General features: G+C 37.8%; 1 protein-coding gene across 10 annotated transcripts; it reads left to right on the top strand.

Annotated features, from left to right (window-relative positions):
- Positions 1 to 354: 354 nt before the first annotated feature.
- ldb1a (LIM domain binding 1a) lies at positions 355 to 24,610 on the top strand. Of its 10 annotated transcripts, XM_083539447.1 has the most exons (13): positions 355 to 472; positions 623 to 672; positions 2,621 to 2,721; positions 16,182 to 16,284; positions 16,400 to 16,444; positions 17,534 to 17,609; positions 17,772 to 17,877; positions 18,027 to 18,199; positions 20,156 to 20,278; positions 20,717 to 20,800; positions 21,393 to 21,516; positions 21,616 to 21,764; positions 23,123 to 24,610. In XM_083539447.1, exons 3-13 carry the CDS (start codon positions 2,694 to 2,696, stop codon positions 23,174 to 23,176), a joined length of 1,065 nt encoding a protein of 354 aa, XP_083395573.1. In that variant the 5' UTR covers positions 355 to 472; positions 623 to 672; positions 2,621 to 2,693; the 3' UTR covers positions 23,177 to 24,610. The 10 variants fall into 10 exon arrangements, with proteins under 10 accessions (XP_083395573.1, XP_083395566.1, XP_083395564.1 ...); XM_083539440.1 differs by lacking the exon at positions 623 to 672 and having other exon boundaries at positions 21,393 to 21,764; positions 22,403 to 24,610; XM_083539442.1 differs by lacking the exons at positions 355 to 472; positions 623 to 672 and having other exon boundaries at positions 2,443 to 2,721; positions 21,616 to 21,758; positions 22,403 to 24,610.
- The last annotated feature ends 1,107 nt before the right edge of the window (positions 24,611 to 25,717 follow it).

The raw sequence follows: 25,717 nt of genomic DNA, 5'->3' as shown, positions 1-25,717 counted from the left end.
TTCTTTAGCTCGATCTATGGCATGATCAGTGTCTTCTTGGTGTCTAACACAAGTGGGGGGACTCTAAGGCTCAAAGCTGGTTAAAGTTAATTGAATGTGAGGCACCCGTCTGCCTGCATGTATGCTTTCCTGGCTGCATGTTTCCAGCAAGTGAGAGACAGAATAAAGCTGTGCCTTGTGTGCCCCCAACGAGCGATCACTGCTCTGCCGTTGCCATGGTGACAGTGCCCTCTCTGGGTACGACGGGCTGGAGAAGTTGCTCTGGATCTGCGTCATATTTTTTTTTCCAGTGGATCTGTGAGCACTCTCCCGCCTCCTCTTCTCGCTCTTCCCCACATCACCCCTCTCGCTCACTCTCTCTCTCTGTCAGTCCTTTCTTTGTTTAAAGGCTAATTGACCCAGCTTCAGATCAGAGGCACTCAGTGCTTGGTCTGCCACAAACATCGCAGCTCTTGAAGAGAGAGAGAACGTGGTAAGGAACCCAGGGTTGATAAATTATGTTAATTGATTAATGAAAACAATGTCATTATCTGTGAGCTTGATGGCAGTGATGACTGTATGCTGTGCCATCTGTGCCAGTGTTATGATTAATACTAATTCTATATTTCTGCCTGATTCTCAGGTGGTCACTGTGGAACCAACAGTGTGTGTGCGTATGCGTGTGTGTGTAAGGTGAGTTTGTCTTCCTGCATGCAGGTAAATGTCTGCTCTTGCACCATGCACTCATATTGCAATGCAATATTCTTATAGTGAACACTGTAAACACAGTAAGGGGACCATCTTTGTTTTTAGTGGAGCTGTGGCATGTGTGAGTTTGTGTGTACATATGTGTGTGAAGAAAGGAGGGAGTGCAAAAAGACCTGAGTATGCAGTCATGAGACCTGATTGTGGAGAAGTGCATTTCCTGAGGCTTAGTGCTTCAAAGCTTTGGCTTGGGAAACAAAAAGCCATTTCCCTCAAAATTGCTGCAGCAGCAGCACAGAGAACCTTTTAGTGTAAAATTACTTTGTGATACAGCGTGTCTCTTTGTCGGTGGTTCACTATTTGTGGAAATAATTTTCCCTTGATATTCATTTATTACATAGTGACACTAGATGCTTCTGAGGTGAGTTAATGAAAAACTCCTTGGGGCTTAAAATCTTTTTTGCCAAAGCTAGATTAATGTGTCATGCAAATGATGCAAAATACAATTTTATTTGCTTTGTCATTTATATAAATGCAACAACTAGACAAGAATGCCCTAGTGTCTTCTAAGTGCTGTGTCTCTGACACTTTATTGATTTTAAATGACAGCCAACAACAACCAACAAGATGCTCTTTTAAAGAGGCCTCTTTTACCTGGTATTGAGATTTCTTAGATCAAGAGGTTGTAACTCAGCCTTCTCTTCCTAACTCCTGAGGTTCTCTAAAGCTCCAGAGACAGAGCAATCAGCAAGCTTGGCAGGCTGTCTGAAGGACTCGGCAGTGTATGTGTGTAATAGTATAGGGGACTGGAGCACAGCCGGTAGAGGAGAGAGATTTTAAGAAGCATGTGGGGGGAAGTCAAGGGGAATAGAAGAAATTTCTGTAGAGGGCTAACATAGGTTGAACTCTGTCTATCCTTAAGACTGAGGAAATTCAGTAAAAAAAAATAAAAATAAATAAAAATAAAAAGAGGCATGATGGAAAATGAGCAAGGTTGATGAGCAATGAGCAATTAGAGGCTTTTAGTTATTTAAAAAGTAATTAGCAACAACAACTGAAGCCCTGTGAAATTATGAATGGTGTGTTATTTGTTTTCTTTATGGATTTCCATTTGGAATGGAAACAGTATTGCACTGCTCATTAGCCTGTCTCCTAGGCTCCTTGGACTCTGGTGTGTCCCTGCACTCCAGGTGGGCTTTGCATTTTTAATCGATGCTGTCTGTAGCCATTAACACCACCGTTCTCCTGTCAGCAGAAATAAATGAGGGCTAGAGGCCGAAACAGGGAGAAAAATGGAAAATGAAAGAAAGAGGGAAATGATAAATAGTATGGCACATAAATAAAACTGGAAAGGGGTGAATGTAATTTAGAAGACGCATATGGACAGAGGACTAGGTGAAGTGGATGGGGGGAGCTCTGCAAAGCAGGGATGGAGTGTATGTCTCAATGTCTGGGTGAGTTGTTCAGCAGACCCTAGGGAGTAACGAGAAAGAAGGCTGTGTGTGTGTGTGTGTGCGCGCGGGCGCAACACAGCTCCGCTAGGCGATAATGACTCTGTGCCTCTGGGCTCTGCCTGACTGTTTATATCTCACACATAGCGCAAAGAAAAAGCTGCCAATACATCCACAGAAAGAAAAGAGCTGCATTTCATGGCTAATGTGTAATGAAATCTGTCTTGCGTGCCACTTGTGCACTGCTCATATTTCCTTTTTCTTCCTCTGTACATCTTGTCACTGTCACACGCTTCCTCTTTGTCATGTCTTTCCCCACCCACAAGAATTTCAAGTGTAACATACATGTTAATGTGCAACTGAGAGTCAACCAGCAGCACAATTCGTACTTCCTGCTTCTAGCCAAGCTCCTGTTTCTACATTTATTCCCTTAAGCACTCCTCCTCCTCACTGCCCTCCCCTCGGCATCTGTTTCTGTTCCTCAGAGGAAGCCCATGCTAGCAGTGCGTGGACTCAACAGCAGCTTTCTGTTCCAAGCAGACCCAAACATGTGAGAAGATGTCTGTTGGAGGTTGCGCTTGCCCAGGTAAGCACTACAACTTGACTAATTCTGCCAAATGTTTCATGCTGTCTGCATTGCTTTTTTATTGTGGCCCTTCATGTGTCACGTCTTTACATTTTTACTCTTTAGTGCTTAGTTTATTGGTCCTATAGCTTGTACCATGGTCTGTTTGGGACTCAGTAAGGGGATAATCAGAGGCTCCAGGTCAGTGTTCCAGCAGTTAATCACTGAACTAATATGCAATCTGAAAGTACTTTTTCTCAAAGAATGCTGCTGTAACCCGAAAAGCCTCTCAAACTGGTTTAGATCTGTGTGCTGAGTACACGCTTTTTCATGTGACGTCAACTTATTCTCACAGGTCTTGAGGTTGTTTGTCATAAACATAGCCTTAGTTTTTGGGGCTGCCGGTGAACTCTAGTGAAAATGAACTATTTCAAGAGGTTGAAAATCATTACTTCAATTGCTTACAGGACCCTGATTAAATGTAATACTTAGTCACCTGTAGTTAATAAGGTTTTATTGTACTGTTTTATTAGATTACTTATTAAATATTGAATTAGGATATAGTTTATCTATTTCCTATGGTTTAACAGATGATGTACAGGGAACAGAAGAGTTTCATATGCGGAGTGTACTAATAATTGTTTTTTTTAAAAAGCTGCTGAGTGTGTGAATTATGCTGAAAGATGCCTTGACATGGCAAAAATTGTACATGGACAGAGATCTGAAGGCTTTCAGATTTAATAGCCAGAATCCATGTGGGGAATCTACAAGCCAGCAGATTCAATATAGAACATCCTATCAGATTAATGGGAATATTAAATTTCATAAGGCTATAGGTTATCTGTGCACCAAAGGGGAGGAATTGAAAGGATATAAGGTAGAGCCGGGGATAGTGCTTTGTTTGGCTCTTATGAGTTATAGTACACCTCCTAGAAAAAGTGCCTTTTTCCTTAGTGCTGTTCATAATCCAGTTGTAAGAGTCACGGCGATTGATCAGATGTAAAAATGCTGGCGGAGTTTTAAATAAACTGGAGAGGTTACTGCATGGACACTGGTCGCCCAGGAGAGTTTTAAGAAGATACTGTAGAAGTAAAAATGACCCAGTCAGTCTTAGATGGTATTAATAAACCTCACAGTCCAATGAAGCGTAAAAGGTGATGATAGAGTCAAACTGCTATGATGGTAGCTTCAGAATCAAACAAGACAATATTTTTGAACTATAGAAGACACATTGTATCTGAGTACCTCAGTTCAGTGTTGGCAAGGAAATTAGCTTTCTCCCTTGAATTTTTGAATAGGATAAAGATCAGCAACATGCAGCATCATGGCAAGTTTAGACTGATGCAGTGACATCAGCACAATGCAAACAGTTTCTCATTTGCTCCCTGCTGAAATCCTTATCTTCGCACAAGACCCAGGCAGGAACGTCTTACTGGCCACGTGACGGATTAAGAAAGTAAATATTTCGCACGTAACATTTGTTTAAAATCAAGTAGATTAGGTTCTTAAGGGTGCATTTTTTGTAAGTGTGGTCATGGAAATTTCCACAGCAGTGTGTCCTTTCTGATTGTTCTTTTTTTTTTGTGAAGGGAGGAGGGAAAATGGGTAGAAAGAGGGGGTGAGACAGAGTGAAGCAACGGAAGAAAGAGTGGGATAGACAGTTGTTTTCATGTTGAAATGAGTTGCTTTTGTGTGGGCTGTCCCTGCATTGCTCCATAAACGCCAGCGGCACTCCATAAAACCTGATTGTTATATTCACCTCGGCTATGAAGACAACACTATCTGTCTTCTTTTTCCCCAAGTCACAGTCACAAAGTTCCTCCTCCTAACACATGGTTCTGTTTGAAGTCGAGATTGTTTACATTCCTTCGCTTATGTGGGCTCGGTGGGAGTGCACGTACCCAGGTCCTCAGAGGTCCCACATCCTCCTGCATACCTGTGTCTTGCCTTTTCTGGTTGCATAGATAATTTTATTTGAACATAATTAGTCATATGATGAAACCCCAATTGCATCCCGAAATTCATTTACCGACTTTAATCTGATATACAGTGGGTACGGAAAGTATTCAGACCCCGTTAAATTTTTCACTCTTTGTTATATTGCAGCCATTTGCTAAAATCATTTAAGTTCATTTATTTTCCTCATGAATGTACACACAGCTCCCCATACTGACAGAAAAACACAGAATTGTTGACATTGTTGCAGATTTATTAAAAAAGAAAAACTGAAATATCACATGGTCCTAAGTATTCAGACCCTTTGCTGTGACACTCATATATTTAACTCAGGTGCTCTCCATTTCTTCTGATCATCCTTGAGATGGTTCTACACCTTCATTTGAGTGCAGAAATTTTAGATTATACTGATTGGACTTGATTAGGAAAGCCACACACCTGTTTATATAAGACCTTACAGATCACAATGCATGTCAGAGCAAATGAGAATCATTAAGGTCAAAGGAACTGCCTGAAGAGCTCAGAGACAGAATTGTGGCAAGGCACAGATCTGGCCAAGGTTCCAAAAATTTTTTTGCTGCACTTAAGGTTCCTAAGAGCACAGTGGCCTCCATAATCCTCAAATGGAAGACGTTTGGGACGACCAGAACCATTCCTAGAGCTGGCCGACCGGCCAAACTGAGCTATCGGGGGAGAAGAGCCTTGGTGAGAGAGGTAAAGAAGAACCCAAAGTTCACTGTGGCTGAGCTCCAGAGATGCAGTCAGGAGATGGGAGAAAGTTGTAGAAAGTCAACCATCACTGCAGCCCTTCACCAGTGGGGCTTTATAGCAGAGTGGCCCGACGAAAGCCTCTCCTCAGTGCAGGACACATGGAAAACCCGCATGGAGTTCTCCAAGATGGTGAGAAATAAGATTCTCTGGTCTGATGAGACCAAGATAGAACTTTTTGGCCTTAATTCTAAGCGGTATGTGTGGAGAAAACCAGGCACTGCTCATCACCTGTCCAGTACAGTCTCAACAATGAAGCATGGTGGTGGCAGCATCATGCTGTGGGGGTGTTTTTCAGCTGCAGGGACAGGACGAATGGTTGCAATCAAGGGAAAGATGAATGCGGCCAAGCACAGGGATATCCTGGACGAAAACCTTCTCCAGAGTGCTTTGGACCTCAGACTGGGCCGAAGGTTTACCTTCCAACAAGACAATGACCCTAAGCACACAGCTAAAATAACGATGGAGTGGCTTCACAACAACTCCGTGACTGTTCTTGAATGGCCCAGCCAGAGCAATGACTTAAACCCAATTGAGCATCTCTGGAGAGACCTAAAAATAGCTGTCCACCAACGTTTACCGTCCAACTTGACAGAACTGGAGAGGATCTGCAAGGAGGAATGGCAGAGGATCCCTGAATCCAGGTGTGAAAAACTTGTGGCAGCCTTCCCAAAAAGACTCCTGGCTGTATTAGATCAAAAGGGTGCTTCTACTAAATACTGAGCAAAGGGTCTGAATACTTAGGACCATGTGATATTTTAGTTTTTCTTTTTTAATAAATCTGCAACAGTGTCAACAATTCTGTGTTTTTCTGTCAATATAGGGTGCTATGTGTACATTCATGAGGAAAAGAAATGAACTTAAATGATTTTAGCAAATGGCTGCAAAATAAAAAAGAGTGAAAAATTTAAGGGGGTCTGAATACTTTCCGTACCCACTGTAAATGCTTGGAATAAGCCTTTTATCTTACTGGGATAATAAGCTATATAGAAACAACACAGCAAAAATAGAAGGCCAGTAATGATGCTGTTCCTTCTCTGCTCTGTCACACACTCATGCAAAGCGTAAGCTGCTGCTCCATTCTGCTTCTCATATACAAGCACTCCAAATCAGCAGGAGCTCTGCTACTTCATGCAGAAAGTCACATGGGCCTCTTGATTAGAGGAAAATCAGAGCTAAAATGGCAAGCTCACAAAGCCAGAGCTGTTTCATATTTCACAATGAATGCAGCTAGAAGCCAAGAGTTAGGGCAGGGTGTACTGCCTGTTGAGCTGAATAAAGCTGTCACGATTTAGTTTCATTGTTCGGACTGTGTGTGTGTTTATGCATGCAAACAACACCTCATCTCTACCTATCACAATGCTCACAGATCTGTTTCATTAGGTTATACCCAAATGAAATGGCTTCCTGGGCTTAAAGTCAGCACCTGTTTGCTTGTTGAGCTGATGTCTGCATGGAACTCATAACAAACTTGACTGTTAGCAAAAACCGGAATGTGCCAGACGTACATTCTAATGCTGTGGGGATCAGTGCTGTGATAGTTTAAAAAAAAAAAAGGGAAACAACTGTTTAAAGTATTTATTTCTCCTAATGGCAACCTTCAGATTTTTTAGATAAAATAAGTTGACAAAATGCTCTTCTTGTCTGTTTAAAGTTGCTGTGCATGTTCTACACATGGATTCCTCTTGGTTCTCTGATTTCCTTCCACCTCCCATGAACACAGCAGTAGGTGTGCCAAATTGCCCTGAGTGTAAATGACACTGCAAGGTGCACTGTGATGCACTGGCATCTCATTCATGTGTTTCCTCACCTCAAACCCAGGTTTCAGGTGCATCCTGACCCTGAGCATGTTAAAGTGATTAGCGAAGATAAATGTACAAATAAAAATTGGATAGTAGGAAATAAGTAATGATGGAATTCCTGAGATACAAATCTTTCATTTGTGTTGTAAGGCATTTAGCGAATCTTTTGCATATTATTTTCCGGTTTTTAAACTATGAAATAGCCATTTAACAAAATGCTTTTTACAAACCCAAGAGTGCCTTGGATTACAATATCTAAAATCAAGAGGCTGTAAGTGCATTTGTTTGTGAAAGTACTGCAAGTGGTGGATGTTTGTGAGACCCACAGAGTTGGCACAGAGTTAAACTGTTCACTGTGCAAGAGAACTTGAGACAAGCACCTATTCGCTAATTTCAACTTAATTTCTATGTCAGTAGATCTTGCACAGTGAACAGTTTATTAGTTAGTGCATTTACATAACTCAGTGCTGTGCTCACATTACCACAGAAGACAGTGTGTGACTTGTCACAAAAACCTTTATACTTGATATATACCTGATATTTTTCACTCCCCAGTAGGAGCGTATATCTTAACTTTATGAATGCATCCCTGTTCCACATGAACTTTTAGTCTTGTTCATTCTTTCTCTATCTCTTTATCACTTTCATTTGTTAAGCATCAGCTTTGACAACTACCACATAATGGTTTAAAATTGCACACAGCTAATAAACAGAATTACTGGAACTGTCAAGCCTTCTATTTTGCATAGTACATCAAACACTGCATTGATTTTTGTTTGGCATCCACTTCAGTATCTCTCATCTTTGTGCCTATAAAGTGTTGGATGTTACCATACTGGATGTCACTGTGAACAAACAGGATGTTTGTTAAATATAGCTAGGAGGATGGGCTTATTCTTGATATCTCTGTTTTCTCACCAAAATGCTATATGAGCCAAGGAGTTGTATTAAAGTAAAAAAAAAGTGCAACGAAATGGCTAGAACCAGATTAGGTCATTTACAGCAGGAAGATCTGATGTCTTAATTTAATTCTACAGCAGAAGCAGTGACATGAATTAAAAAATACTTTCAGAGTGATTAAATAATATTTGAGCTCTAACTGAGAAACAGGAAAATATGTCAGATGTGGAGTGCATACAATGTAAAGGTCATGAGAAAACAGTTTGAACCGGCAGTGAACCGCAACAGCTCTCTTCTTCTGCACTGAATTATAGTTTAATGTAATAGAGAGACGTCTCTAAAGCTAGGTCAGTCTGGGGCAGATTGGCTGCTGGTTTAAATGAGATGAGAGCCTGCCTCAGCAGTTCTGTAAAGTAATATTTTTTTTTTTTTTAGCTTACTCCAGTGCTCTGTGGATCCAGAAAAAAAAAAACAGTATATAGCATATTGGATAGGCTTGGTTAAGAGAACACTTAACTGGTTACTAACATTTAGTCACAATATTATAGACATTATATTTGGTAAAGTTTTTATAAAAGGTTTTGTTACATATAGGTACAGTATGTTTTATTTTATGTTTATTTTTGTGAAAAACATTTCTTTGACTATTCTGTTTAATGTTATTTGGCCCTTTTTTCTTCAATGCTATATATACTTAATCTTGTCTTCTTTTTTTGTCCACATGGAGGCGCTATTTAGGATCACAGGTCAGAATATTGTGGCACTGTTATTTTAGAACTCATCCTGTTCTCATGCCTAAATTTGCATATATATGACCAATCTGGTAATTATATTATTTTGGCATATTTTAATAAATCAGATAATAGAGGGGAAAACACCAGTATTGGAATATCACATGCTATTCTCAATCACTGCTGATGTATTATATTTTTAAGTCATTTAAATACAAATATATATTTTAACAGAAATAATATTTTCGAGTAATCACTTGACCTCAGTGAAAGTCTGTATGTCTCAATGATAGCTGCATGATTCTACCACCTATGTTACAAAGCAATCAGGTATGTGTCTTCACATAACTGTGTTTTCTGATTTGGTTTTTAGTCTTTTTGGTGGAACTATTGTATTCGGCTCCACAAAAATCCTCTGCTATATTTATACCACCACCAGTTCCACTACATTCTAATTTACACGTTCAGATGAGGATGGTTTCCTTTTTAAATCTAGTTTATTTTTTTGTCTTTTGAGTGTTGTTTATCTCATTAGAGAATAGAGAAAATTTATAAATGTAAGATTTATAATCATAATCTATTTATTTCTGTAAAGCTGCAGGGGGCAATGCCCACTGTCACTGCTTTACAAACAAAATTGAATTAATGAAATTCATTAATTTAACCCCTGAATAATCGTAATTTAGATCTTGAACATATATATTACAATATAGTAGCATTTGTGAAACGTACATTAAATTGTGCATTTACAATTAATGCATTCATTTCACAATTTTTAATGCAGTTTTTTTATACCTTGACTGTAGCATTTCAGGCTTTTAGGCAGTGATTTGTACTGCAATCACTCATCTAGTGTAGTTAATATGACTGTCACATCTTGTGTCTGTCTCTGGAGTATTATCACACTCTGCCAGGTGTGTAGCTGTAAGCAGTCAGTATGAATGTGCAGTGTAGAGCTAATTCTGTGTTTGGGTGCTCGGAGACGCACCATATTAAAGTGCCTGTGAAGCTGAGAGGGGGATGTAGATTTTGTCAGCAGTGAGTGAGCCAAGACTGAGTGGTGTATAGTGTTTCCCTGCAGTGGCATCTCTTACTAACAGCAGTGGATCTGAACACAACAGAATTACAGCACATTACGGCCACAAGAAAAATTAGTGCTGTTAAAACTTTTACTGACAGGGTGGACCACGAAAAATAGCCCGCCTCCGTGGCCCGGTTTTGGAGGCGGTCTACATGGCCCAACCTGTTTAAACAGCAATTAGCTCTTTCAATGCCACTGATATAGCAAAATGGTTTGACCATGAATAGGTTTAACAGTTTTAGATCATATTTTGCACACACACAGGCATCTGTTTAATTTCATACACTTGTCTCAGGTGTCGTGTTATTGGTTTTTTTTGGTAAGAGATCTTTCAGAGAGAACAGGAAGAATATATATATATATATATATATATATATATATATATATATATATATATATATATATATATATATATATAAGCTTCAAATAATGTTCAGGTTGAGATGTACATAAACATAGTAGTAAATCTAAGTAGATCTAATATGTAGAGAAATACAGATTAGTTGTGTACATTTCCATCCAGAAAATTATTTAAACCCTCGAGGCATCTCCTTTAATTCGTATTTCAGATAAATGTTTGTGTGCAGTGACGTTGTGGCAAAGTTGATTAAAAACTAAATACAGGTAGTTGTCGACTTACGACCACGATTGGGACCGACAGACCAGCCGTAACACGATTTGGTCGTAAGTAGAGTAGGCTATATGTACAGTACTGTGAAATGATGCCGGAAGCTGGTACGCACTGTCGTACGATTTGGTCATAAGTAGAGTAGGCTATATGTTCAGTACTGTGAAATTATGCCGGAAGATCGTACGCCGCGGCTAGCGATTGTGGTCGTAAGTCGACGACTACCTGTAGTTTTAAAATATCACAGAGTGATGTGATAGATAGATAGATAGATAGATAGATAGATAGATAGATAGATAGATAGATAGATAGATAGACTGACTGTACAAACCAACTGAACCTTTACTAAATAGTTATAATGTTCACGAGTGAAATGAACAAATGGTAAGGGCTCTTTTTAAGTATTTAATTTTACACTTGATCCTTTAACATTCTAGAGTGATGTTTACACGATAATTTTTTCACAATGTTGTTTTTATATATGTAGGGCATCCTGGCATTATTTTTACCTGATCTTACGCATAATGTATTTAGTATGTAGTAGGGCACTTTTTACATGTTCTATTTTTAGATTTTCTTACATGAGTAATTATTTTTGCACATGATCATATACTGTATCTCACGTAAGCATGCAACTTTTTTTTCATATTTTGTTCACATAGTTGAATGTAAAAATTTTGAATTCACGTGAGAAGTGCGTGTAAGTTTTGATGACAACTGGTCCTGTTTCACAGTGCTCATGAAAACTGGAAGCTTTTAGGCTTCAGAATAGATGCTGCCAATAGATGGTGATGTTGTAACATTGTCCCATGCCTTATTCTGAGCATGTGGGATGCAGCGACAGTGTACAGCAATAAATTAATCATCATACACAGCCACAGGTGATCTTGTGTATTAAGTTTTTATGCATTTATGTGCATCAACCTCTATTAAGAAAAGCTCAAAATAGGACCTGTCAGTAAAGCACACTATGTGCTAAACATTTCAGTTCTTAAAGTTTTTTGTAGATCACACTTGTGCAGCTCTTGGATTCTTTGTTTGATATTGTATTATTCATTCAGTCATTCGTTAATAAACATTTTATCTTAGTGAGGGCCCTGGTGGATCTGGAGTGGGAGTTAAATGAGACATTCTGCTGATTCTGCATGATACTGCTTCCTAAGATGTATGGGTTTTAACCCATTTGTCAGATGAAATGTTCACAGAACATTTGAAATTCTTACTTGGCTGGAGGTACTCAATATTACACATACTTTAGATATACAGTATCCATAGCCTGAAGACAATATGGCCTATTAAACGTAAATAGAAAGAGAAATACATAGAAATGAATTTCCAAAAGGAAGATTCAAAGAATTTAAAAGTGCACAATAAGTTTACAATGTACCACAAATACGAGTTTAAAATGTATTTTTAAAGAGCTATCCAAATTATTCCTGTACAAATTAACTGTATACAAATACAGTAATCCCCTGGTTTATCGCAGAATTGCATTTGCCGTATTCATTTGTTTTGCTGATTTTCCCGGTCTCTCGCCAGATAACAAGATAGACCAACAAACTTAAAATGAAGTAAAATGAAGTAAAATGTTAATACAGTACAGTAAAGAATGCGATGACGTGTAACGCAGTCTCTTTTTTGACGTGATGGAACAACTTCAACCAATAAACAAGCAGAGAACCTACGCATAGACTACACTATTACAGAACTGTATACTTTACGGTATGTGTACTCACTATAAATGTGAAAGTGTGTGGGAGGATGATTTAGAGCACTTTTGGGGTGGCGTCTGTTTATTGCGGTTTTTCGTTTATCGCAGGTTTTGGAAACGTAATCACCACGATAAACCAGGGATTTCTGCATATACAGTTGTCACAAGTCATAAATAGTGTGTGTGTGTGTGTGTGTGTGTGTGTGTGTGTGTGTGTGTGTGTGCGTGTGTGTGTGGACTCAGTGACCCTATAGTTGTTGGGTATGCAGACTTTGAATACATGTTCATCTCCAATGCGATACAATGTTCACAAAGCTCCTCATCCCTGCTGTTGACTCATTGTAGAGTCGGATTGCGGTAATCAAAAATATTCGGCTAAGAGAGGAAGCAATTCGTTGTTCTTTACAGCATTAAGACGTGCACTATAAAACATGAGGGCCAAAGCAGAACAACATTCAAAGTGCCAATGATGGTGTCCAATACCGTTTTAAATACAATATTGTGCACACAGACTTCCTGTTGTATCTGTACAGATCTAAAGAGACACACAGAACACATTGTGTTGAGTTTATTATAGTAGAAGAATCAGATGTGGGATCCTCATCAGATAATGGTTCAGTCATCTTTAACCTGTCGTTGTTGTTTGTATGGATTTGGAGCTGACTAGATTGAGGGAGATTTCTGTTATTTGAAAGCTTTTGGCATATGGAAAGCAAGTTAGGGCCCGTTCATGCGTGCAGACTGTAAAGTAGGAAACGCATGCTGCAGATGTAGCAAAACTGTTGCAGAGGGAGGGCTGTGTGCGGTCCGGCTCCTGGGGGGAGGGGTGGATTTCGGCTTGCAGGGAATGCAAAGGGGGGTGATGATGCACTGAGGAGCAGGAGGCGGTGTGGCGGGGTGAAGGAGGACGAGCGAGCAAAAGAGAGAGTGAGAGAGGTACAGAAGGAGCACGAGAGAGAGAGAGAGAGAGAGAGGGGCAGGCAGGCAGCGCGAGAGAGAGCACGAGCGCGCTATGCTATTGTTCATGCCCTGTGTATGGAACAAAGGGCCGGGTGGACTGTCTTAAGCTTTGCAGTTCTCTATGTATTTGTGAAGTTCATCCATAAATCCAGTCGATAAAATTGGATATAATATTGCATGCTACCATGGGCTTTTAAAAGCCTAAACTCGCGCCCCACGAGCTGAGATCTTAGCCGGAGACGCACAGGAGTGCATTCTTCTCTTTACACAGGTAAGCACGGCCCAGCTAGGCTAACTGGGCTAACCGGCTTGAGCAATTAAGACCTGTGGGTTACAAAATGTCCGTACTTTGGCAAGCGCTCTTTACAAAATCAGTCTAGACACCTAAGCAAAGCTGGTTTGTGTTTGTTTGTTTTGTGGACCGGAGCTCTAAAAGGCCGCTTAAAAGTGCATTGCTGCTAGGCTAGCCATGGGAATATACCTAGGCCTGGTTCTGTTCTTTCGGAGGTTTTGTGCAGTTTGTTGATAATTCACAAAAAAAAACAAACAACTTGGTCTCATGCCTCTTTTAGATCTTGGCTTCAATCGGTGCACAGGCTTACAGCCAGGAATCCAACAGTAATCCAGTTCACATAAAGGATGAGGGACACATCCTCAGCTTTTCTCAGGTTTCTCATCCTGGTGCTGGACTAACCCTTGTCCTGTAAATCACTGTTTTCTGTGTTCTCACACATACTTGTGATTTAGTTGAAGGTGTGTAAGAGCATGTGCAACACCAGAACCGTGAACCTGTGTTCAAGGGCATGACAACAGGATCTTCATGTCAGTGCATTTAAGCAGAAGACTTGAAATCTTGTACTGACTCCCCAGGACAGGTGATTTCCCTCTTCAGCCTGCATCTTACACTTTGTGACACTCTTGTGCACTGTAAATGGTCCAGAGCAATTTTACTGTCATTTGGTCTTGCATTAGCACTGCTGTTGTGTGTAGGTGATAGTGTGCAGTGATTAATTCACTTGGATTAGTGTTTTTGGGTTTTTTTGTAGTCAGGGATCAAGTATTGCAATGTACAGTAAAGTCCAGCACAAGTGTTGTTTTTTAACATAATCCATTTATTTAATGAGAAATATATCACCAGATCTATTAATAATGTCATTATTATTATTATTATTATTATTATTATTATTACGTGTTTTTTAACCTGCTGAGCCACATTCCCACAGTGTTTTGGACTTGTATTAAATCTGCCTTTATTTCAAGTTTGTCGTTGTACTTTGTTCAGTGTATTTTCCCCCTAAGGAATTACGCTTATATGCATAAACATTTTTCATTATTTGTAAAATCCTTTTTTTCCCTATTACACCATAATAACCAGGCAGTTAAGTGTGTAACTATGATGACTTAAAAACTACAACACAATGTTCTGTTATTTAAATAGATTAATCAACAGCTGATAAATCAAGTCAATGTTCAACACAATCCATCTGCCGATATTACTTTTTAAAACGGTCCTCAAACATCGCCATACTTGTACATTATGGTAAGCTAAGGGTGTTTTAACTAAGACATGTCTGAAGAAGCTTGTTATCCAGCTGGTCCTCTTTTCAGTGCAAGTGCAAAGCAACAGTCTGTAAATTTAATGGCCTCTGTTGCTTGCAAGGTAAATAACAATTGCATGAAAACATTTTGACATTTTCCCCAGTTAAACTCTCTTCTCTTTTTTCAAACTTTGTGTGAATGGGTTCTGGCTTTCTGACTGTCAGAATATGATTCTTATAGATGAGTATACCTGGGCAGGGTAAAGTGATTATTTGTATTTTTGTATTTATTTGCATTTTTTCTTTTAACCTTTAAAAGTGCAGAAAGCTTGTGAGGAAAATGTTTGACGTCGCTGTGATTTGCTAGGGGAAAAAAACAACGTTTATTTGAATGGCACATTCTTCCTTCAGTGTTTGTATAGTTTATGGATAATCAGGGCTTTTAGACACTGAATATTTATTGTGCCAAGTTTTACGTGGTTAGTGGGGCTTCGAGGTCAGCAATTGTTTGGATTTTATAGTTGAGTGTCTATATTTCCTAAAAGCCCACAAGACCTTTTAAGATCCAAAAGGTGGTGTAGCTTTGAAAAGCCAAGAGCCTGTGGGTGTAGTTAAAACGAGAGAGAGGGATTATGTGGTTGATGTTTGCATGTGTTTCGCGAGGACTGTGGGGGATGGGGGGGGGGGGAAGCATGCCTCCGCTTCCCTACGTCACCCACTCGCATTTTAACTCGAAAAAGGTGCAAAACAAACCACTGCATTTCATTTTTCATATTTTCATGTGTATACAGGGGAAATATTGCTGAGAGATCCTCTCGCATAGTATGCTGTTTCCTGCTGCATTACCGTAGGATATTATATAGATGCGATGACTGAATGAGTCAAGTTTTGCACATTTCTTTTCTTTTCATTTGAATTTTTGGTTTAATCTTTGACCAAATGCTTAACTACACTAACAAAATTTGAGGCTGCTCTTTTATTCGTTTCCTCCATGTTCATATCAGTCTGTGTATCTATGCTTTTTTTTGTGTGCAAATGGTTTGTGCATGTGGTTTGTGGCAAAATGGCACTGCTAGACAAGCAGGAGTTAACAGTAACAACATAAGTGGGGGATGGGCCTCGTGTAGAGTAAGCAGCAGATCAACCTAATGTCGTGCTCACATGGTACTGTGTTTGTGAATGCAGGATGATTGCAGGTTTAAGCTAAAGCCAGTATTTCACACTCTGAAACCGTAGTTGATGGAACTGTAGGTGCCTCATTGATATCGTCTGAAATTACCATTTTAATGCGAATCATAAATGAATTTTTTTTGAAGAGAAATCAAAAAAATCTGAGTATATTACATTTCACCTCAGTCGAGGAGCATTATTATTAATTCAAGCTGGATTTTGTCTTTCCCTCATAGGCTGTTCGTCCAAGTCGTTCAAGCTGTACTCCCCAAAGGAGCCTCCCAACGGTAGTGCCTTCCCCCCATTTCACCCAGGCACTATGCTGGACAGAGATGTGGGGTAAGACCACTCTCCTGTGGACACATTTCTTACATTTATCTTCCACAAAGGAACCATAACGTATTTGTATTATTCTTTCTCTGATTGGGTTTTTGTGGTGTGTTTTAAATTACAGCCCGACGCCAATGTACACCCCTTCGTACATGGAACCAGGAATTGGGTGAGTGTGTTTTTCAGGCACGGTTGTAGACATGTGCGATTATTAGATTGATCTGATTGTCATTTACATTTTTTACAATTTAATAAATTTAAGTAGACTGAAGGAATGTACATTTTAAAACAAAATGCACAGAATAGACCCTAAAATACCTTTAAATAGACCTAAAAACTTTTAAGAGCCTTTCATGCTCACATATGCATATGTTAGATTTAGAGCTCTTTTACAATACAAATAACATTTACTTGTTTTATTTTTTTTATGTATATAAAGAAGTGGGATAATTTAAATGCCATGGTGAATTTTCTCACTTAATATATTCAGGGTCATTGTCTTGGCATGCATGGTTTAAGCGGAGAACAGAAATTGATTAACTTGTTTTATGGGCAGATGTATTGGCTGTCTAATCTATCTATCTAATATATGACGATCGTGTGGGTTTGTACAGATAGTCTTAACAAAAATAATCAAGTATTGCCCTGAAGATTATCCCTCAGTGTAGACATAGTCCTTATTCTCTTCTCCTGATATTATCTTTGATGTCACGAGTTGTTGGGTGTGAGCTGATGTTTTCTCTTCTCGTATCTCACACACAAAACATGATTAGAGTCTTGCTGTGATTTTGTTGGCATGCTGTATGCAGATTCTATTGTTGTGTGATTCCCAATGCAGTGTTTTATATTCATCTTAGCTCTTTAAAGTTTCTGTATCATTGCCAATTGTTCATAATGTGTAAAAAAAAAAAAAAAAAAAAAAAAATGGAAGGTAGTTTAACATATTAAAAGGTCCTTCATGGTCAGAATGCCTTCTTAGTTGATGTATGTAGTTTAGCAGGATTAAGAAATGATCAGTGCCTGATAGTAATATGTTCATCACAATATTAACCAGCCTGAGCATGTTTTATTTAAATGAATTTCTGGTGTGCATTTTATTAGCTGTCTATTGAACATTGCTTGTCCATGAGACAAAAACCCCACATGTACAGTTAATCTTTTTATCTCATGCACACAAACATAGAATTATTGTTATTCATGACAATGAGCTTTTTAATCATTTTGCTGGAGCTCCACTTATTTTCATGTTTTGTCACAGGAGGCATACACCGTATGGAAACCAAACAGACTACAGGATATTTGAACTCAATAAACGGCTGCAGAACTGGACAGAGGTAAAAGAAAGAAAAACATCATTATTTATTTATTTATTTATTTATTTATTTATTTATTTTTTGCTAATAAACAGACAACAGTTGCTGTCTGATGTGACTTAATGTTCTACCTAAAACACAAGTTTGTGTATTTTATTAATGTATATATTTTTTGTACCACAGCAGGATTGTGACAATCTGTGGTGGGATGCCTTCACTACAGAATTCTTCGAAGATGATGCCATGTTAACAGTCACATTCTGTTTGGAAGACGGCCCTAAAAGATACAGTAAGATGCCTTCCAGTTTTAAAAACACTAATATTTCAGGCTGTTCACCTGGTGATTATTTTATAATTTATAAACGTGTATCGTTGTCTTACGGGTGATATGTCATGTAACGTTTGCTCTATTAACCCTAAGCTTTATTGTGTTCAAAGCCATCGGCCGGACGTTGATTCCTCGGTACTTTAGAAGTATCTTTGAGGGGGGAGCGACTGAACTCTTCTATGTACTAAAGCATCCAAAGGAGTCTTTCCACAGCAACTTTGTGTCTCTTGATTGCGATCAGTGCACCATGGTCACACAGAACGGCAAGCCCATGTTTACACAGGTAAAACTTTATTAAAATTTTTGTTTAGTTTCAGTTGTTTACTGAAGAGGAGGATAAAGCATCTAGTTTTTGTAACCTAGTATCAGAGATGAGAAGTAACGAAGTACAAATACTTTGTTACGGTACTTAAGTAGATTTTTCTGCTATCAGTATTTTACTTCACTATTTATTTTTCGTGCAACTTTTTACTTTCACCTATTAAATTTGTACACAAATATCTGTACTTTCTACTCCTTACATTTTTAAACCGGACTCGTTAGTTCAGTTTTATTCTATTTGGTGACAGTATTTTTCCTTCGTATTGTGCTTCGTTCTCAGCCCATCAACCTATTTCTTGTCATTGCGCGGCTTTTTTAACCTACCACTGGTGTATAATTTCCTGGCTCTCACGCACCACAGACGTAGGCTAGTTTATAAAGCTAACAATGAGAAAGGCAGAAGGCAACAAGAAGTTTGGCTAACGTGGATGAGACGAAGGGAGTCAGTGATGTTAATATGACTGAAAACAGCATTCCTGATCACCTGATCATCATCTTTTCTCAGCTTGTGTTATATTAGGTGAATGTTCAGCCTGGATACATTCATTAGCTAACAAAACTTGTTAATAACAAAAATATATATGAATATGATGTGAGGTCCAGTTACCAGTGTGGCACTAAAACAGGTAGAAGCAATGGTTACTTTTTACTTAAGTACATGTCAGAGCCTAAACTTCTTTACTTAAAATTAAATGAAAAAGTGTAGTCAGTACTTCAACTTTTACCAGAGTATTTAAAACATTTGAGTATTAACATTTTTTTTTTTTAAAGGATGTGTGTACTTTTCCACCTCTCTCTTGTATGCATGCTTCACTTGAAGGTATTCATCCACTCTTTTGGAGCCACTGTTTAGACATTTGTTAATCCCTCTTATTCTTTTGGTTTGTATTGTGACCTATATTCATGAAAATGTCTTTTGTATTCCTTAATTTACATGCCATATGAAATGTGTAGAAATGAACAACGATTACCTCAATGAAAGATTTCTACAAGATACAGCAGCACACCTCAGATTGCTATTATTTAGTGAGATAATCAGCTAGAAAGAGAGTGGACCGCATCATGATGGTAATTTGATGGCCATTCTGAAGAAAAGCAGTTTTATGTTTTATGTCATAATAAATTATGTTTTGAATAATTAAAATTCCCAGTCAGCATACTCAAAGATGAAAATTTAACTGATTATTATTTATTAAGCAAAACCTATTAGTAAAATATTCAAGTTCTAACTAAAGTAACCTGCTTGGAATAAAACATGGTTTGGACATGCAATATAATAACAGCTGAAAACTGGCATTTTATTTTAACCGTAAAGTTAATAAGACATGGCAGAAAACCCACGGTTGCAAAGCAGTGACACTGAAGACTTCTTACATGTCCACTTCTGTCTGTAAATAAGACTTAAAGAAATCTCTAATGTGACCCTTCACATAAACGGATAAATATATTAATATAAATATAAATATATATATATATATATATATATATATATATATATATATATATATATATATATATATATATATATATATATATATATATATATATAGATAGATAGATAGATAGATAGATAGATAGATAGTGTGTGATTTGAATTATAGCATACAGTACTATTAGAGCCAACTGTAATCAAATTTTTATCAACATTTTCTAATTGGCTAAATTTGAGAATTCATTAGCACTGGGGTGTAAATAATGTTCAGAGTATGAGATCTTTACAATCTGTGTCACTCTCTGGGTCTATTTTTATTGTAAATCTAAAACAGTGACATAAGTGGCTGTTGATTTTTTTTATTTATTTTCTTTTTTTATAAAGTTTCCTTTAGTTTGTGTGGTTTGAATACTGTTAAATTTTTAAAGACTGAGCTTTTTTTTAATTAGCTTTTGCATGAATTAAAAAATGCTGCTATATCCACAGGTTTGTGTAGAAGGCAGGTTATATCTGGAATTCATGTTTGATGATATGATGCGAATAAAGACGTGGCACTTCAGCATCAGACAACATCGGGAAGTCGTTCCACGCAGCATATTGGCCATGCATGTGAGTGTCAGTGTTATTTGTAATTTGCCCTAAGTCACTGGGATTCTGTTTTGTATTGGGATCTTTCTTTATTTTGTTTAAAACCCAAGAGCAGACAAATATTATACCTTGTTGTTATTTTCCCATTTAAATTGAAATGACTCAGATTGTCCAGATGATGGTGCTATATGATTGGTAATTTTATGTTTTTTTTTTTTTTTTTTTTTTTTTTTTAATATATCTTAATTTTCTACAAAATGACTCATTACCATTAACAGCACACTGGCATCTTGCCATGTCTGAATTTTACTTCACGATTTTGACCATTAATGCAGTTTGCTTTTTTCCCCCCACTAAATTAACCAAGAAAATCTTACTCAAAATAATATGTATGTTGTGTTTATGGGTACTAACATATCCACTGTCTAATTAACCTTACATTAAAACCACTATTTATAGGCACAAGACCCACAGATGCTTGACCAGCTTTCAAAAAACATCACAAGATGTGGGTTGTCCAATTCAACATTAAACTACCTCCGAGTAAGTTTGCATCCTTATAGATTTAAACTATAAAATCATATGGACTTGTTGGTGCTTTATTAACCAAACCTCTGCACTAATTATATTGTGGGGCATGTTGTGTCTAATAATTTTTAAAACTGAGAGGTATTTAGTTCATTTGACACAAATTATAAATAAGCGTGCACAGTTGGTGCTTTGACGAAATGTGCAAAACTCCTTTAAACCTTTTAAAGGTCAGACCTCATGTTAAATATGTATTTAGTATGTTTGTATTAAAGCAAGAATCTAGCTTTGGTGACACATGCAAGATTTGATATGATATAAAAAAAAAAAAAACCCTGCAAAAATTACAACTTAAAATAAACCTAATTATTTGTGTTCAGAAATATTATCTAGATAAAAATGCTCCAATTATGTTACCTGCACTATAAAGAATAAAATGTAATTATTTTTATTAAATACATTTTTTGATGTGATGGATCCACACACTGTATTTTGTATATAATGCAATTTAAATGTTTTTATTTTTATTAATCTTGCCCTTTCAGGTTTACCATGTAAAAGTGTATTACATGCTGATTGATTGTGATCATATTTCTGTATTTCTCAGCTCTGTGTAATCCTGGAACCCATGCAGGAGTTAATGTCCAGACACAAGACATATAGCCTCAGTCCTCGAGATTGTTTAAAGACCTGCTTATTTCAGAAATGGCAAAGGATGGTTGCCCCACCAGGTAAAGGAGCTGAAGAAAGGTCCACCTTTTTTGTGGTATTAATATTTGAACGTTCCTTTTCTCCTTACGGCTGTGACATGGATGTTGTTCCTCCTGCAGCTGAGCCAGCAAGACAAGCACCAAACAAGCGACGGAAACGAAAGATGTCTGGTGGCAGCACTGTGAGCACTGGTGGAGGCAACAACAATAACAGCAACAGCAAGAAGAAAAGTCCAGCCAACAACTTTGCGCTCTCCAGCCAGGTACCTGTAAGCATCTCATTTTAAATCCCCTTATACAATCGTTTGGGTAATTAGACAATGAGTGCATGGGTGGCGGGACTACTTTGCATGGGGGAAAAAAACGGAAAGAGTTCAAAGAAAAGACAGACCCTATATAGAGACAAGTGGACATGATCCAATGCTGGGCAGTCCCTGGTCCTTCAGGGCCTCTGGTCTGTGGGTTTTCTTTGCTATTTTCTCAATTACTTTTTCAGAGCCTGTTTTGTGATTTGAGCTCCTGAAACAGTCAGTAACAGAGACCCGAGGTGGAATGAACCGATGCAGCACTAAAGGATCAGGGATGCCCACCGCTGATCTTTTCTCTCAAAGACAGGGCTACTTTTAAGGCCACAGTAGAATATGGTTCCCAATCAGTAAACTTCGTGTTGGATCTCAAGTTCTTTTATATTGGCAGTCTTTGGTTCTTATAGTTTCTGTAGCTGCCAACCTGTGCTGGCCTTCTTGATTACAGTGGGTGCACGTGGCTTGAGCTATGAGGTCTTTATGATCTCTGAAGTTGGAATTGGGAATGGACGGTGCCAGAAGCTACCGAGTCTCCTCCATCCCTGAAACACCCTCCCCCGTGTTACGGGGATAATGTTTGCACCCCTTGCTGTCCCCTGCAGGACGTGATGGTGGTGGGTGAGCCCACTCTGATGGGAGGGGAGTTCGGGGACGAGGATGAGCGGCTGATCACACGACTGGAGAATACGCAGTTTGATGCGGCCAATGGCATCGATGATGAGGACAGTTTCAGCAACTCCCCAGCTTTAGGCAACAACAGCCCGTGGAACAGCAAAGCTCCCTCCAGCCAGGAGAGCAAGAGCGACAACCCCAGCTCCCAATCTGCCCCATAGACTGGAATACTCACTGTGTATAGATAGGGAAATGGCAATACCAAATGCCTGCTTTTGTTCAGAATGGCACTCGCATTGTAGTAACGCCGGCCTTCCTAATGCAGTGTTCTGCTCCAGGGAGTCCTCACTGGCCAGTTTGTCAACTTGTGAAATTGTGATTTGCTGCATATTGTAGGATTTCAATTTGATACAGTTAAATTTCATAATCGAACAGTTTCTTTTAAAAGAGCTCACTGTGCATTTTGTGCCTGAGAGAAATTCCAGTGTTTGGTCCGTTTGAGTTCTCTGAGCCTCAGAGTTAGTGAAGGAAGTCCATGTCTGTGGGTTCTTGTTCCAACCTCGGGTCTCAGTGGGTGCTGTGCTTAACTATGCATGGCGGTTTCTGTTATGCTCACTTTCACATGGAAGGCTTCTTTTATTGAATCATCTAATGATAACTATTATGTGCACCTCAGACTCAAAACCAACGCTAAATTATTTGTTTTGTAGGACCTGGTTGGAACAAAAACCTGTACAGTTCCAGAGCTTGAGGACCGGAGTTGAGAACCACTACGTAAAATCTTTTAAGAAAGAAATAAATTAATAAAAAAAAAGATAAGCAAATAAGTGAAAGCCTCGATGGTACTGGAATTGTGGTCATGCTCAGTATGGTCATAAGCTGAAGTGGACCATGAGGACAGGCTCCAAAGAGGTGTTTGTTTTTCTCAATTTCTTTCTCAATTTTTCTTTTTATTATTATTTTATTTTTCTAGCAATTTGTAAGGGAAAAAAGTACAAAATACCCTGAATATCCTTTGCACTGTTGCCACTCTATTTTTTATCTATTTTTCTTAAAAGAAAATTATCATACATGTTTTTTTTTTTTTTTTTTTTTTTTTTTAAATCCTGCCCTATTAATATTAAGTGGAATTTAATTAATTATGTAACTGGAGAATGGTAGATTTATATATGATAATTTGTATTATTAAAATTATTACTTTGTGGTACAAAGCTGAGGTCCTGGTAATGTTGTACTAAAGGTTTCATGGCATGTATGTCTGAAATCTGCATCTTCCAGATATAAGGCTTACAGATTATTTGTAGGATCTCCCCTTTTTATGTATTCCTATTTGATGACCTTTACCTCCATGTGTACGGTACACACACTCGGTAATTTAAGTCCATACGAAATATTTTTAATCTGTACAGGACAGTAGTCAACTCTATACCTATTAAAGTCTTCATGGTACATAAACCATGGTTTTAAAGGCAGAAGCAAAGCACCTCTTTTCCTCAACAATAGAGTTGATTGATGATTATTGTAGTCTCCCATGTATGGATTTGTTATTGTTTATTTTATTTTATTTTTTATTTTATTTTTAAATATATGCTACAGACCAAGGAGCAATGAGCAAGATAATTCAACTAAACTATTGTGTATTTGATTCTATGAAGAAAACCTTTCATAATTTTGTTTGTGTATTTGTGCTTGTATATTTAAGACTGTAGCTAAGGTCTGTATAAGTGTAACTGTATTTACTCGTCTTTAGAACATCTCTAAAGATCTGCATTTTAATGTAAAAAAACAAAATCCATGCATTGTAGTCAGTGTTCTTTAGAGATAATAGCCATAGGTATCATTTATTTCTGGGATTTAGTTTATAGGTTTTTCAGTGTACAATGTATTTATATTTCTTTTTCATTGCCATTGCATCATGTGTGTATACATTACATTGTCAGAATTCTGCCATCTTCAAAGAGAACGATGGCGTTGCCATTTTCTATTTCTCATAATCTCATCATTTCAGTTTGTTAAAAAACTAAACTAAAAGTTATCTGGCGAAAAAAAAAAAAATTCCTTAAGCTTTTAAAACCCCCATGATTGAAACACCAGAGGGCATTGGGTGTTTTGGTTCTGTGTACTTAAACAAGGGAAGAATTATACTAATTCAGCTAAGTATTCTGCTAAATCTTCTGGATTTTATATATATATATATATATATATATATATATATATATATATATATATATATATATATATATATATATATATATATATATATATAATTATCCAGAAGATTTAGCAGAATACTTAGCTGAATTAGTATAATTCTTCACTTATATATATTATATATATATAAATAAATAAAAAAAACTTCAGTAAAATTCTTGTTAAAATCCCTTTCTTTGTCACCTTTTGGGGTTTTCACTAAATTAACAGTAAAGGGTTAAACCCCTTTTGTGTCCCTGTCAAGCTCCTTTAATAGTGGCAGTTTGATAAATCTATTTTTTTCTATTGTCTGCTCTTGACGATTCATGTATGGTATAATAAACCAATTTTCATGTAAACTGTGTTTTTTGTCTTTGTAAAGTTTGCCAAGCACTTTCCACTTCACTCGTATTTTATGAGCACTAAAACTGAAGTGTTTACTGGTTCAGAGGTCGAGGCTTTTTTGGAAGAGGAATTCTTGTTCTCTTACCTGAAACCGCAAGTGGACAATAATTTCTTTTTTTTTGTAGAAGATTCAGAGAAAGGTTTAATTTTGTAAAGGGTACAGACTCCCGACTTAAAAAATAAATGTAAATGTTTGTTTTTTTTCTTCTTTTGTTTTCATATTTTTTTTCTTTAAGCTTGAATGAGAACCAATTTACATGCCTCATACTTTTTACAGCTCTGAGACTATTAGTAAATACATACATCAAAAATAAATTCCAACTGGAATGGGATCAGTGCCTAAATAACAAACTACATGAAATGAATCCTGATGTTGTGGAAAAACATTTCTTACTTTAACAATAGCTGGGATGAATCTACACGTGATGCTGAATAGGCCACTCAAAATTAACACATTTTAACTTCTTTTGCGATCGTCACAGCGGATCATTCGTCTCCATTCCCCCCATTCCACATCTGCCTCTTCCACCCCAACCACCTGCATGGTTTCCCTCACCACATCCATAAACTCCTCTTTGGCCTTCCTCTTTTCCTCCCTCCTGGTGGCTCCATCCTCAGCATTCTCCTACTGATATACCTACCCCATGTCCCTCTTCTGCACATGTGCAAACCATCTCAAACGCGCCTCCCTCGCTTTGTCTCCAAAACGT

This window comes from Silurus aristotelis (genome assembly GCF_946808225.1).
Source record: "Silurus aristotelis genome assembly, chromosome: 4".
Taxonomy (NCBI): Eukaryota; Metazoa; Chordata; class Actinopteri; order Siluriformes; family Siluridae; genus Silurus; species Silurus aristotelis.
The sequence above is the reverse complement of the archived record's forward strand: the minus strand, read 5'-3'. Positions and strand labels throughout refer to the sequence as shown.

What these genes read in the sequence shown, in the direction of transcription:
- ldb1a (XM_083539440.1), top strand. Translation starts at nt 2,694, where the DNA reads ATGTCTGTTGGAGGTTGCGCTTGCCCAG. An exon ending in TGGAGGTTGCGCTTGCCCAG is followed by an intron (nt 2,722 to 16,181) that starts GTAAGCACTACA and finishes TTTCCCTCATAG; the next exon opens with GCTGTTCGTCCAAGTCGTTC. An exon ending in CGCTCTCCAGCCAGGTACCT is followed by an intron (nt 21,765 to 22,402) that starts GTAAGCATCTCA and finishes TGTCCCCTGCAG; the next exon opens with GACGTGATGGTGGTGGGTGA.